We start from the raw sequence: 14,826 nt of genomic DNA, 5'->3' as shown, positions 1-14,826 counted from the left end.
ATTTTTTATAAAAATTCAAAATTCTTTATAGGTTCTTATGTCAACAATGTGGTCTGTTGACCAAAACATTACATGGTACATGACTAGTTCAGAATGATTCGACAAGTGTGCAAAACTGTAGATCCTCCAACACAACAAGGACACAGACATTTCCATCACTCCCCAGAGTTCCTTGTGCTCTCCTTCACTGCTGGCCCAGGCAGCCACTGACCTGCTTTCTGACTACAGTTTTGCCTTTTCCAGAATGTCATATGAATGGAATCAGAGAATATGTACTATGTGCCTCACTTCTGCTCAGCGTGTATATGAAATTTATCCACATTGTATATATGTCGGTAGTTTGCTCATTTGATGGTTGCATAATATTCCACTGTATGGACAAACCGCAACTTGTCCAGTCTCCTGTTGACGAACCCTTGGGTTATTTTGACTTTTGGCTATTAAGAATAAAACTAATTTATAACAAGTCTCTAAATGTATGTTCTCATTTCTCTTGGTTAAATACCTAGGAGTGAAAGTTCTGGATTATATGATAAACATATTTATAAAAACTGAAACTTTTCCAAAGTAGTGGTGCCATTACTTTCTCACCATTAGTCTTGTGAAGTTCCAGTAGTTCCATACCCTTAAAAAATGTCTGGAATTGTCAGTCTGTAACCGTGGCCATGCTAGGGGGCGTGTACTGGCAGTGTGTAGACCATCCTGAAGATTTGTGTGCAGAGCCCGGTACTTGAGATCACAAAGAGCTATTATCTAGGTGATTCTGCATGAGGCAAGTTTATGGCATGTCCAAAACAAACTGTGTGGAGTGGACACAGGATGCATCGAGGATGCTTATTGTGTTTTACTAACCATGAGCTCGTTAGGAGGTAGGACATCTTTGGTTTAGAATCATGACCTGGCCAAGATGCTCAACTAGCACAATAAAGAAGTCTTTCCACCAGTATCACCCTGGAGGGACAACAGAAAGAAAACGAACAAATGCTTTGACATAGTCCTGGGAATCTAAAAGGCTGTGGATGTGTTGTAGGGGTTATGCTCAAAGCTATGTTCAGGAAAGACCTAAAAAACTTCTAAACTCTCACCACCGGCTACCTTGAGGCTCTAAAGGAGGAGGAAGTAAACACTAAGGCTGTTGCAAGGTGCGTGGCTGAGTGTCAAAGCATACCCTACCACACATGCCTCCATACACCAACCCTTGTCCAAGGCTGAGAGACCTCTTGGGCCCAGGTGTTTAAGGAGATGTCTGCCCAACCATGAGATGATCACTAAGCTAACCAAGCAGAGACTCCAGTGCCTGTGCATGACAAAGAACACAGAATTGACAGAATTTAAAGTCACTAGACAAAGAACAAAAAGCAACAAATTATAAGGAGGGAAAATGATTTCCAAAATTTCTACATTATTTAAAATGTCCAGTTTTCAGCAGAAACTGAAATACAAACCATGAAGAGGGAAAATGGTTTCCAAGGTTGCCACATTATATTTTAAATGTCCAGTTTTCAAAAAAAACAAACACGCAATGTCAACATAAGGAAATGTCCAAACTGGTAGAGAATTTTTATAAGACTTTATCTGAGCCAAAACTGACAATTGATAGGAAGCAAGATCTCCAATACTCCAGAGAATGAGTTTTGCAGTTTCTTTTTTTCCTGGAGAGAGCAATTGTCCCCCACTACACAAATGCATTGCATTCCCCACATCTGGGAAATTGCAGGGACCAGTCGTCCAGAGCCCAACAGATGAGCCTCGCCCCGGGAAAACTGCCTTTGCAACATGCTCTCTCCCCTGCCAGGTAAGTACTGCAGTTTCTTTCATGCATTTGAAATTAAAGGAGGAACATAAGGAAGATGACATGAAGGTGGAAGAAAGCAAGGTGGGGACTGGGTTATAGGAAAAATCACTGTATTTTTTGGGCCATAAGATGCACCCAGGTTTTAGAGGAGGAAAATAGGGAAAAAATTTTTGAAGCAAGAAATGTGGTAAAATGATAACATAATATTTCACCAATGTAAATGTAAACAGAACTCAACAGCAGCATTAACACCATTATTCCTCCCAAATTGGGGTAGGGCGAGAAAAGAAAAGTGCGTCTTATAGTCTGAAAATTATGGTGTATTCTATTTTGAGGGTGGTCCAAAGTATTCTGGCGTTTCAAAGGTGTTAACCTAGATGCACATGCACGTCTTACAGTATGTGGATTATATCAATGAAGAAAGAATTGGTGACTTCAGCTTTTCCAACAGCAGCACTGCACGCCAGATGGAAATAGAGTTTTAAAGCAGTGAAGGAAAATAGCTAAGACCTAGATTTTATATTTGGCAAAAACATTTAAATAGGGTCTGATAAAAATATTCTTAGACATACAAGACCTCAGAAGGTTTGCAACATAAAGGCACTGAAAATAATTTGGGATGAAATATTTTTAATACAGATAGTTTAAGCAGAAAAGATGAGAGATAGAAAAATATATTAAACTTGTTATAAATTAATATGTTAGCAACAGGCTTAAATATATCAATAGTTGTGTTAAATTTAAATAATCTAAAATAATTTTAAAATCGTATTAACAGATTTGGACAAAAAGCCACATTTTAGGTATATGCGGGGTAAAAGAAACACACCTCCCGTGAGCATAGCCTCAGTTGAAAGCAGAAGGGTAGAAAAACACCGATGAGCCAAAAGAAAGCTGGAGTTGCTTTATAATAGCAGATAAAATAAAATTGAAGAATAAAGTCATGATTAGGAATGGAAAATGATTACTCCATCTGAAAATAGATTCAATTCCTGGAAAACTGGACAGCCACATGCAAGCATGAAACAGGACCACCACAGAAAATCACCTGTAACGCTTGCATGTGAGACCTGAAACTATAAAACAACTACAAGAAGACATAGCTGGTAAGCTCTTTGACGTGTCTGGGATTTTTAGATTTGATATCAAAAGCAAAGACAACAAAGACAGAAACTAGTGGGACTACATCCAACTAAAAAGCTTCTGCACAGTAAAGGAAAGCAGTAATAAAATGAAAAGTCAATCAACCAAGTGGGAAAAAATATTTGCAAATTATTTGATAAGGAGATAATGTCCAAAATATATAAAGAATTCACATAACTCCATAGTAAAAACTCCTAAACAATATGGTTCAAAAAATTGGCAGAGGATCTGAATAGACAATTTTTGCAAAAGACACACAGCCAACAGTTACACAAAAAAGGTGCTCAATATCACTAATCATGAGGGAAATGCGAATCGAAACTGCAGTGAGAGACCACCGCACACCATCAGAATGGCCACCATCAGAAGACGAAACGAGGAGCGCTGGTGAGGAGAGAGAAGGAACTTCTGTGCACAGTTAGTGGGAATGTAAATTTTCCACTATGGAAAGCAGTGTGGAGGTTCCTCAAAAAATTAAAAAATAGAGCTGTGATACGACCCAGCAATTCTACTTCTGGGTATTTATATGAAGGGAATGATACCAGTATCTCAAAGAGATACTTGCAACCCACATTCACTACAGTGTTACTTACAGTAGCCAAGACTCGGAGGCAACCTAAGTGTCCATTGATGGATGGGTGAATGGATAAAGAGGTGGTATATATTTACCTAAATATATATAAATAGCTGTAAAAAGAAGGAAATCGTTCCATTTTCAGCAACATACTTGAGCACCTTGAGGGCACTATGCTAAGTGAACTAAGGGAAAGAAAAAACACCTTATAATCTCATATGTGCAACCTAAAAACCCCCACCAAAACAAAAAAAATCACACTCTTAGAGCACAGATTGGTGGTTGCCAGAGGTGGGGGTGGGCAAATGGATGAAGATGGTCAAAAGGTACAAACTTTGTTATAAAACATGTCCTGGGAATATAACGTACAGCATGGTGATGATCGTTAATAATACTGTATTTCATTTTTTACTTGATGACATTTATTTGTTGATTTGAGAGAGAAAAAGGGGGGAGAGACAGAAACATCTATATGTTGTTTTATTTACTTATGCACTCATTGGTTGATTCTTGATGTGCCCTGACCAGGGATTGAAATCACAACCTTGGCATATCAGGATGACACTCTAACCAACTTAGCTAGCTGACCAGGGTCTCTATATTGTATTTTCAAAGTCTCTAAGAGAGCAGATCTTAGAAGTCCTCATCACAAGAAAAGAAATTTGTAACTACAGCAATGGCTGTTAATTGTGATGATTGTTTTATAAAAGACACAAATATTGAATCATTATGTTGTATACCTGAAACTAACATAATGTTATGCCAGTTATACCTAAATTTAAAAATAAAGATTTGATTCTGAATGAACATATAGGAATAAAACCTCAAAATCATGCATACAGGAATACACACACACACAGACACACAAACCCCACAAAAGGAAAGTACTAGTAACTCAGTGAAAATGGACAAAAGAAAAACCAGGCATTTCAGAGAAGAGGGAACGCATGGCCAATAAATGTAAGAAGGATGCTTCACATAACTTGAAGTCGAGGAGGGGTGAATCAAGAACATTCCCTGATTCGAGGGGATGCACCTTCACGTCCCACATGCCCGGCACAACTGAAGAGGGGCTATGGAATCTCTCACACCTGCGGGCGGCGCGTTACCTCGTGGCCTACTTTGTAAACACATGTTGCTGCCTCGACAAGTGGAGGTGGACAATGACCTGGCACCTCCGCTTTTGGGCTGTCCTGGGAAAACTTGCACGTTTTCCCTGTACGACGAGACTTAGAAAAAAAAAAAAACAAAACAACAACAACAACAACAAAAACCCCCCAAAAAAACCGGTTCACAGCAGCACTGTTCCTAACCACCACCACTACCACCGAGAGAATGACCTTGAAGCACAATAAACCGAGGCAGTTTACACAACGGGACATTGATACAATGCAGTCACAGCAAATGAACTTCAGTGACAAGCAGTGTAACTCTCAGGAATGTACTGTCAGGTAAAAAACAAGTCCCCAGAGACCACAGACACACAGCGGGACACGCTCCTCACAAAGCCAGAAAACGAGAGTGACTGCTGAGCTCAGGACTCGGAGTGACAGCTGCCTGGGCCGAGGGGCAGGGACGGGGAGCAGCCACAGGGACAGACAGGTGCGGGTTCTGGTCGAGGTCCTCACTTTTGTTTGGGACGATGGCTTGTATCAGGGATCAGGCTGATTAACTGAAAGGGCTGTGCAGGAGCAAGTGACGAGACTTGCAGGAAGCGGGGACTGACGACATAATCTGTGTGGGCTTCAGTGAGAGTGACAAACCCAGGCTTGGGCTCCAGCAGGCGCTCTCACCCAGCACAACACAGCACCACAGCACACAACACAGCACACGCTGCTTCCTCCTCACCCTCCCACATCTGCAAGAAGTGTCCCCTGCTCTTCTCTGCCCCCCATCCTGTGTCCCCGGTGCACTGAACACACTACTTCCAAGTGATCAGGGGGTCTAGGAGCCTGTCCCCCCTCCCCCAACCCCCACCCTGAGCAGTGAACTTGTCTAGGGCAGAAGCTCTGTCTACACGTCAGCGGGGCACAGAGTGACACCTTGAGAGCACCAGCCTTCACCCTCAAAGACCTCTGCCAAATCCTGACAGGTGGCAGGCCTCGATTCAAACCGCCTCTTATTTGGGAGGTCACAGTGAGTTCCCTCAACTCTCAGCCCCTCCCTGTTCTCCCCTGTGGCCTGTGCCCTGATCTGGGCTCCTCCTCTCCTGCCTGGACCAGTCACCAACCACCCATCTTTCTCCACACGGATCACAGAGATCCTTCTAAAGCACAGGTGGTGAACCCAATGCTCGTGGCCTGCCTTGTTTTATCTGGCCCAGCACCTTGTTTCTACCTGGCCGCAGTGCTGAGCTCTCGCTTAACTGTTAAGGAGTAGTTGCATTTACACGGTCCTAAAATTACATTTGGCTCTTTGAAGGCAATTGTGAGGCTGATGTGGACCCTGGTGGAAATGAGTGACGCCCCTAAAGTGCATTTCAGGTCGCGTCTCTCCCCTATGAAGCACCTCCCTGGTTCCTCAGTGTCCTGAAGACTAGTTCAAGTGCCTTGGCTCTTTACCTTGAGGCCACCTGGTGGCCACCACGCCACCTCACAACTGTGAGCACCACACAACTGTGCTCTGGGCGCCCCAGGATGCACTTCACTGAGGGAAAGCTTTCCACCCTGCAGCACAAGGTCAGGGAGCCACGCCTTCCTCCAGCTCCAAGGGCAAGGTGGACTCTGACCCCAAGGTACACCACCCGGATGGGCACTCCTCATGTACCTTGCTCAGCTCTTAGCGCAAGGTCTTGCACACAGTAGGTAGCCTGTGCTGGAATGAAATCATAGGCATATTTTGCCACAGTTTTTAGGTTGATGCAAATTTTAAAGGGGGGGTTGCATTTTTTCCTCTGACTTGCTGTAACGCTTCCTGGGCTCCCACCTGCCCGACAGCACCCCGGGCATCCTTGTGGTGGAACAGCACCAGCTCCCCGGTCTTTGCTTATTAAGGACAAGTGGGCTGCCGGGGCCCTTCCAGACCCTCAGTCCTCCCTGGCCCTGGAGCCTCCACTCACCGTATTGAAGTACTCAACACCGGTGGCTTCGAACGCCCTCGCCACAGCCTGGGTTGTGGCCACACAGGCTACAGGGTGGCCATTGCCAATGGACTTGCCCATGGTGACAATGTCGGGGACGAAGTCTTCCCCCTGCAGCTGGAAGGCCCAGAAGTGCTTGCCTACTCGGCCAAAGCCCACTTGAATCTCGTCTGCAACAAAGACCCCTCCGGCCTTGCGGATGTGCCTGTGGCAGAGGACAGAGGGCTGACGGGCTGGGGCTATGGCCAGAGGGGTCGGAGCAGGAGCAGGGAGGTCTTGGGACTGAATCCTGGCTCTGCCCACAGTAAAGTCGAGGCCTTAGGCAGATGGCTGGCCTTCTAGGGCCGCTATTTTTTCAGGGGCCCAGAAAAATCTGGTGAACAGGTGAAGCTGAGGTTGGAATGTGGAACAAAGGTTGGGAAACCCCATTACAGGCCTGGCCTCCTGGGGCCACCCCTCCCACCTACTCACTTCGCCACTTCCGGGAAGTAGCCAGCAGGGGGAATGATCTGCCCCCCGACACTGGGCAGGGACTCAGCAAAGAAGGCAGCGATCTGTGGACGACAGGGGATGTGGGAACACTGACGTGCAGGTGCTGAGGGGCCAGCGGAGACAGTTCTGCTCATGCTGCCTCAGGGCTGGCTCCAAACAGAATGTGTTACTGTCATTGCTGTCTCCCCAGTTCACTCACCACAACACCTCTGAGGATGACTCAGTTTTCTTTCAGGGCTCAATCCAACTCCGACAACGTAGAAGCCCCAGACTCCTGTACTTGGCAGGCTCCAGACAAAATATACTCATCCCCACCCTGCGCCCAGGCCTCCGACCTCGAACAGAACTGCGGCCCCCGTCCCCGACCCAGCCCCTCCTGCACCCACCAGTCAGCACAGCCCGAGTCCTGTGCCACCCCTGCACCCACTCCCTCCCACCACTGGGACGCCTGTCTTCCACAGGTCTGCCAGGTGCTGCCCTGCCCCCCGGCAGGGGCCTTCCGACTGGATGCCTCTCCCGGCTGTCCACTGGCCACTGGGAGGTGCCTCAACCCCGGCACTAAGCTTGTCGTGTTTAAAACCCTCCGTGACCCCTGCTGCTCCCAGCACTGACTCCCAAACTGTGTTCTGCCGTGGAGTTGCTTCAGAGGCAACTGCCGGATGAGGGAAAAGGCGGACGGGGTGGCAAACCAGTCCCCCACTTGGCTGCCGCCAGAGCAGCCGCTTTCCTGGCTTTACATATGTGGGTGCAGACCATAGGAACACATGGGCCAGGCCCCCCAGGTCTGGCTCTGCCACCCGTTCTGGCCTGGTAGCCCGCCGGTCTCTGTCATGTGTGCTGTCACTCCTTCAGCGAGGCCTCCTCCCCCTCCTGTAACCGAGGCCGCTGCTCTCCCAGAATTCAGCACATCTGTCCTGTCTTGACCCTCTCCGTCTCTACTACACTGGCCTGGACTGGGCGCCCTCATTGCTTATGCACCCTTGGGCTGGCCCCACTCAAGTGCACCCTGGTCTTATTACCCTCCCTCTTAAAATCCCTCAAAGGTCCGCCATGGCCTCCGGTACCTCAGCCCACACCTGCGGGCTTCCAGCACCGGGTTGCCGGCCTGTCCAGGCTCGCCTCTTGTCTGCTCAGCCTGGCCCCACCCTCTCCTGGTTCCTCACCTCGACGACGACGTAGGCTTTCTAGAGTGCCTCTGCTCTTCTATCCCTGAGCCCACCTTGACTGGCTAACTCCTACTCACCTTCCATCACTGAAGTCAGGCAGCACCTCCATGGACCCTCCACACCCACATGGGTGCAGCCTGGGCCCCGGGGCTCTGCTATCTCCCAGACACACCCCCGGTTCTGAGTCTCTCAGGGCTCCTGTACCTAGCACCAGCTGGCAACAGGGGGAGTGGCGTTCGCCCTCGGCAGGATTGGACTGGTGCAGATGCGGTTACCTGCCTGCCCTGTGCCTGTGCACTGCTGACCACACGCTTCACCTCTCCGGCATAGGCCTCAGCTGGATTGGGATGGTCCTCCCGGTAGAGGCCCCGGTAGGTGTCTGGGAGAGGTGCCTGTGGGGAGTGACAGCGCCGTGTCACCCACGCCAGGCGCAGGCACCGACCTGTCGCCCCCTTGGGCCATGCGTACCACGTGGACCCACTCCTTCTGGCCATCCAGGTCCCGGAACTTGTATGGGCTGATGTCAATCAGGGAGCTCAGGTGGCCGTGGTAAGCGCTGGGGAGGAGAGGGGAGGGCGGGCTCAGGTCCAGGCGTCCTGTGTCTCTGGCCTGGCCTCCCCAGGAGACACACCTTTCTGATGCAGCCCTGAGTCCCCGGGCCGAGGACGAGCACAGCAGTCTGTAAGGCCTCCTGCGAGGCTGCTTACTCGCTGTGTAATGGGGGTAACCAGCTAGGCTCCCTGGGGCCAGTCTTCTCCTCTGTAAAGTGGGGCTTCCCTTCGGGGTTGTAATGAGCCGTCCATGTGCTAAGGCTCCGACCCTGGGCCTTGTGCGGCAGGCGATCGATACGCGGAAGCCACTGTCGGACCAGCTTCAATGCCTCAAATATGGGACCAATCCTGCCCCCCCTGCCACCAGAGCTCTCTCAGCTCCCCAGAAGCTGCCCTCCTAGAAAAGAGATGGGGAAAAGGCCCCCCCTGGTGTGTGTGTGGGGGTGTCTCTGTAGCCACAGCCTTGTCCTTCCTGCCCAGGGCACTGGAAGCCGGAGCCTCACTGACCCCCACCAGGCGGCGGGCCCAGGCTTTGGGAAAGGCACTTACTGCTCCAACACCACCACATCCCAGTGTCCCGTGTACTGGCGGGCCAACCTCAGGGCCAGGTCGTTGGCCTCCGACCTGTGGTGGAAAAGGAGGGCACTGTGCTGCCAGCTGTCTGAGGGCGGTCCCTCCTGGGGTCCTGCTTCCTCCAGAGAAGCCCAGAGGGAAGGGGGAGCCCTACCAGCAGCCAGAAAACTCTCGGGACCCCATTCATTAGTCATTAAATAAAAATTCACCAAATACCTGACTTGCACTAGGAACGGGGCAGGGGCCAAAACAGTAAAACAGAATGTGTCCTGAAAGCCAAACAAACAAACAAAACCCAAGGACAGAAAGGACGATCATGTCGGTGAGTGCCCTACGAGCACTGGAGGGGCCCTGCTTTAGACAAGGGGGCGTTCCAGGCTAAATTGTGTCCTGCAAAGTTCCCGGGTTGAAGTTCTAACTCCCAGCACTCAGAATGAGTCTGTATGTGCAAGACAGGGACTGAAAGAGGAGATGAAGTTAATATGGGGCCGTCAGGGAGGCCCTTGTCCAACCTCAGTGATGTCCTCGTAAGGAGAAGTCTGGACACAGAGATACCAGGGGCTGGGGGCACAGAGGACAGACCATGGGAAGGCAGCGAGGTGACCATCTGCAAACCAAGGGGACCTGTGAAGAACCCGAACCCGTGGACACCCTGCTCTCAGCCCTGGCCCCCAGGACCGAGAGAAGAGAAATGGCTGCTGCCGAAGCCTCCCTGGGGCAGCCTGAGCTGGCTAACGGGGGTCAGGGCAGGACTCTGTGAGGGGGCAGCACCTGCACTGCCTCCCCAGGGGGAAGTTTCTGGCACGGCGAGTGGCACGTGCAAAGGCCTGGTGAGAGAAAAGAGCTCGGTGTGCTCAGGAACCGAGAGAGGACAGGGAGGCCCGAGGTGGGGCAGCCGTGGGAAGACACATGGGGCCATCTTCATGGGGCCTTGGACGGAGCCTGGACCTTCTTTCTAGGGCTGGGCAGAGCTACCAAAGTGTTTGAGTCACAGAAGAGACACAGCTCAGCTTCCACGTGAGGCGGAAGCCTGTGGCTGTGACTAATGGAGTAGACAGGAATTAAAGTGGAAATGAACTCTCTGGGCTTGTCAGCTCTAGCATGCTGCCCCTCCTCCATCCACCATAGTCATAAAATAAAAAAGAACCCACTAATGCAATGAAAAAAAAGTGGAAGTAAGGAGACCAAGGACATGCAGCAAGAGCATGTGGTAGCCACAGAGAGGGACAGAGGTGGATGGAGACATCCTGGAGACCGGTAAGACAGGCCCGATGCAGGACCGGGAGGCAGGTTTCTGCCTGCAACAGAGGGGCGGATGCTACTGCCATTGCTGAGGCGAGACCAGGTGTGGGGTGGCAGTGAGGGTGATGTCCTCTTGAGAAGGTCTGGGGTGGTGCTTGGGAAAGCGAGGGAGAGCCGGGGCCACGGGCCCACACCAGGCATCGGCAGAAGATGATCACCTCCTCACTGTCTTTCCGACATGTGGAGTTGGAGATGTTCAAGAAGTCAAATGCGCCCTGACCAGCGCAGCTCAGTGGGTTGGGCATCGCACCGCAAACTGGAAAGTGGCCACTTCGATTCCCAGTCAGGGCACATGCCTGGTCTGTGGGCCAGGTCCCTGGCTGAGGGTGTGTGAGAGGCAGCTGATCAGTGTTTCTCTCCCTTTCTCTCTCCTTTCCCCTCTCTCTTAAATAAATTCTTAAAACAACAACAAAAAAAGAGGTCAAGTGGGGGGTTAGAACCACGTGGCTGGGACACAAACTGGGGAGTCACCAGCACACAGTGACATGTAGTTCCATGGGAACAAATGAGATCTCGAAGGGAGAGGGCCCAGAGAGGACCTGCCCTACAGAACAGGAATCGGCAAAGGGAGACAGGAGGGCTGGCCAGAACCTCGAGGAAGCTGGGAGTGAGCAGTGTCCTGGAAGCAAGACCAGAGCACTTCTTGAGAGAGCGGTGACTGCCAGCACTGCTGAGAGACAGCAGGACAAGGGCAGCAAAGAGCCCACTGGGTCTGGCCACACGGAAGTTGCTGGAATCCACAGAGTAAATCTGGTGGCGTAACCCAGCAAATGTCCCTTCCTCCACTGCCAAGGATGCTCCCACTCCTGGACCAGCTCCCTGCTCCTCCTGGAGAGGTTCCCATTCTGGCTCCCAACCCCTGTGTGGATGGCCCTGGGCGAGTAGGTTCCTTTTTTTGAATGGCTGTTTCCTTATCCGTAAAATGAAGATGTAAATTCTGTCTCCTAGAAATTACCACGCAGGAGAGAATGACAAATGCACTACACAAACGACGATGATAATAAAGTTACTAGGACCTAGATGCATCAACCGAAGACGTGTTGAAATGTCCTCTCAACACGGACAGGATGCTGGCCTGCTTCTGTGTACACGTCATCATCTGCCACTGCTGTCCCCACTGCCACTCCTCAGTGGGAGCCGCCATCACCTGCCACCTGGTTGCTGAAATGGCACCCCACAGTGACCACTCTCGCTCTCCCCTAGCCCTGATGATATCACTTGTCAGATCAAGACCCTCCGACAACTTCCAATGCTCTTAGGATACAAACAAGACTCTTTACTTGGCTGCTGAGACCCTGGCTGAGGGGCCCTGTGTCCCTCCCTCACCGGCCGCCTTTCAGTCCTCAGGCGGGCTGGGCTGCAGGGCCTCTGCACAGGCTGCCCCGTGTGCTGGGAACCTCGACAAGCACACTCGTCTCCCGGGCAGCTCTCAGTGTCACGTCACTCCTTTCCCGACCCTCCAGAGCAGGCCAGGTCTGCTTCTGTGCCTCAGGGGATCCTGCACTTTTCCTCCAGGCAATGACCCCTACGCCCCCCACATAATGTTTCATTTTTTTTGAAGAATCACTAGAGGTTTTGTTTCTCACTGAGTAAGCAGGGATTTGGTTGCAGCCCCAGCACTGTGTCTGTGTATTCCCAAGGCAGAAATACAGGAAGGTATTACCTTCGTGAGCCCTGCCAATGATCCTGGAAGGGAGGCAATGACATCTCTTACTAAGAGACCAGGCAACTGGGTTGCCAGAGTAAGCACAGGGTGTACAGCTGGGAAGCTCAGGCACCTGCCCGGTGAGGGCTGCCTCTTCTCCAGTTCACATTCGCTGGGCTCCACTATGCTCGTCTTGCTTGGGGGCTGGCCACAGGCCACTTACCCAGAATTCAGGAAATAGAACACACAGAGCGTCTCTGGCAGGGTCTCAGACAGCCTTTGTGCGAAATCCACGATGTTGTCATGCAGGTATCGGCTGTTGGTGTTGAGCACCTGGTTCTGTTCATGTGCTGCTTGGACCACGAGAGGGTGGCAGTGTCCAACTGGAAGAAGGCCACCTTCATCACACAGCTGACTCTGCTCAACTGATCCTACCAGGCCTCCCCAACCCCAATCTGAATGCCCAGCTGGGGAGACACAGTTATGCAAGGAGAGGTGGATAGGAAAGAGGGGAGCCTGAAGACAGAGGTGGGAGACAGATGTCCGTTCTGGAAAAGGGAGACCTAGAAAGGAGTCCCTGAGGTTCTGGCAGAAGAAAAGTTCTCTGGCAGAAACCTACTTAGAGACCTATGTCTTTGGTAGGGGTGGGGGTGCCTGGCGGCAGGCTTGACCTCACCAGTCAGTGGGGGCTGGAAGTAATGAGTGCCAAAGGCCAAAGATGATGCTAACAGCGAGCTCGAGCTGGGAGCTCACCAGGCGCCAGGCACTCAAAGCAAATTACGTGAGTTAACGCAATCCTCCAAAACACTCTGAGGTGGGTATCTGGTATTATCATGACTATTTTGCAGATGAGCAAACTGAGGAACAGAGAGGATTAAGTCACTTGCCTAAGATTACAAAGTGAACAAGTAAAGGACAGGGGTATGAACCCAGGCACGCTGGGACTAGAGCCCCTGCTTTTAGCCTCCACTTTATTAACCTCCCAGGTACCCGCTGAGAGGCAGACCTGCTTTTCCCCCATCAACTCCCGATCTGGATAACTGAATTCCTACCTCAGTTTCTTTGCTCAGGACCTGAGATGGTCCCTGGGGCTGAGCCCTGCTGTGACCCCCAGCACTTGGCCAGGGGAGCCCATTGCTAGTCACAACTGGGCTGACTGCTGCTCTCTGAGCTTGAGGTCAGTCCCAAGTGGAACTGGACTCCCGGACCTGGGTCTCTGACTGCTGCCCAGTTTAGCACTGCTCCTGCACGGAAACGTCTACAGCTACACCAGAAAGACCGGGCCTCCTCTGCTCAGCTCTCCCCAAGTGCCCCAGCATCTCTGCACCTCAGAATTCCCCTTGGACTAGGTTCACAGCCCCTGCCTCCTCTCCTGTCCCGCCACCCTGCGGGATGGTACTGACCGTGAGCCACATTGTTGATGCAATCGATGTATTCCTCCCCCTGTTCATCATACATGTACTGCCCTTGGCTCCGGATAATCTTAATAGGATCCTCAGGAAAAAAGAGTCTGCAGGAAGAGCTGTGGGGACAGGCCAAAACAGTGGACAGCCATGCCTGAAGACCTGAAGGGAGAAGCCCGCCCATCACAGCTCCCCCCTTTCAGTTTCTGGAAAGGACAAAAGCTGGCAGGCCACCGTGCTGCCTCCTGCCCCTAGTCCCCTACTCCCCAGGTGAGACTGGGAAGGAGGAAAAGGAGGGGGTAAGCAGTTGGGATGCTACGTGGTTCCTATACCCACATCAGTCCCTTGAATCCCCGGAAAAGGTGGCCGCCAAGACCTTCCGGCCGCCTCTCTTAGGCAGTGTTTCTTTGCAGGCGTGGGAGTGAGGGGGGCACCCCAGCAGGTGGCGGGCGCGAGCCCTCAAGGGTTCTTGCCAGCCGAGTTAGGCGGCTGTGCAGCCAGCTGCAATTCCAAGCTCCAGCCAGAGGCTGCCTCGCGCACCGCCAAGGGCCCCTGGCGCAGGTCCAGGGCGGAGGTTCTCCAAGACTGCCAGTGAAACGGCTCCCCACCCCCACTCTGCGTCTCAACTTCGGTCCCTGAAGGAGTCCCTCCCAGGCCAGGCCAGGCCAGGCCAGGTCCTCCCTGGTGCCAGGCAAGGGCCTTCTCGCGGGTAAAGGCCGCGGAGCGGTCGGCTGCGGCTGCGGAAGGGCTTGGCTCCGGAGCCGCAGGGCGGGCCGAGGGGACGGCCGCAGACGGCGCGGTGGGGGAAGCGGATGCCCGGACCCACGGCGCGGGGCCGAGCCTAGGCGGCCAGGAAAGCTAGGACGGGGAGGGGTCGCCCAGGCTGGGGGCTCCGGGCCGCGGGCCACGGACTCCGCGCAGGACGTGCGTGCGTCGTGCGTGCGCGCCGTTCGCGCCGCCGTCTTGATACCTGAGCAGTCGCCGCCGCTGAGCCAGCGTCGCCGCCTTCCCGCGTGGATCCGAGGCCATGACGCTCGGCGGCAGTCTGCGGAGACGAAGGCCAAGGGCGCGGGGGCCCGGCCCCGCCCCACCGCCGCCCCGCC

General features: G+C 52.1%; 1 protein-coding gene and 1 pseudogene across 4 annotated transcripts in view; both read right to left on the bottom strand.

Annotated features, from left to right (window-relative positions):
• The window catches only part of PHYKPL (5-phosphohydroxy-L-lysine phospho-lyase), a 23,451-nt gene extending 8,625 nt beyond the window's left edge, over nucleotides 1–14,826 (bottom strand). For 3 of the 4 annotated variants that reach the window (XM_045821947.1, XM_045821946.1, XM_045821953.1), the window contains exons 1-8: nucleotides 14,694–14,826; nucleotides 13,724–13,842; nucleotides 12,544–12,703; nucleotides 9,350–9,424; nucleotides 8,718–8,805; nucleotides 8,525–8,641; nucleotides 7,063–7,145; nucleotides 6,571–6,796 (exon numbers count right to left, since the gene is read on the bottom strand). In XM_045821947.1, coding sequence (XP_045677903.1) covers nucleotides 6,571–6,796; nucleotides 7,063–7,145; nucleotides 8,525–8,641; nucleotides 8,718–8,805; nucleotides 9,350–9,424; nucleotides 12,544–12,703; nucleotides 13,724–13,842; nucleotides 14,694–14,752 — 927 coding nt within the window. In that variant the 5' untranslated portion in view covers nucleotides 14,753–14,826. The remainder of the gene's footprint in view (nucleotides 1–6,570; nucleotides 6,797–7,062; nucleotides 7,146–8,524; nucleotides 8,642–8,717; nucleotides 8,806–9,349; nucleotides 9,425–12,543; nucleotides 12,704–13,723; nucleotides 13,843–14,693) is intronic. The other variant, XM_045821951.1, reaches the window with a different exon arrangement.
• Nucleotides 1,656–1,803, bottom strand: LOC123813259 (annotated as a pseudogene).

Source organism: Phyllostomus hastatus, unplaced genomic scaffold, assembly GCF_019186645.2.
Source record: "Phyllostomus hastatus isolate PE091 unplaced genomic scaffold, TTU_PhHast_1.1 phas_contig_150, whole genome shotgun sequence".
NCBI lineage: Eukaryota > Metazoa > Chordata > Mammalia > Chiroptera > Phyllostomidae > Phyllostomus > Phyllostomus hastatus.
This window is presented reverse-complemented; position numbering and strand designations above follow the sequence as displayed.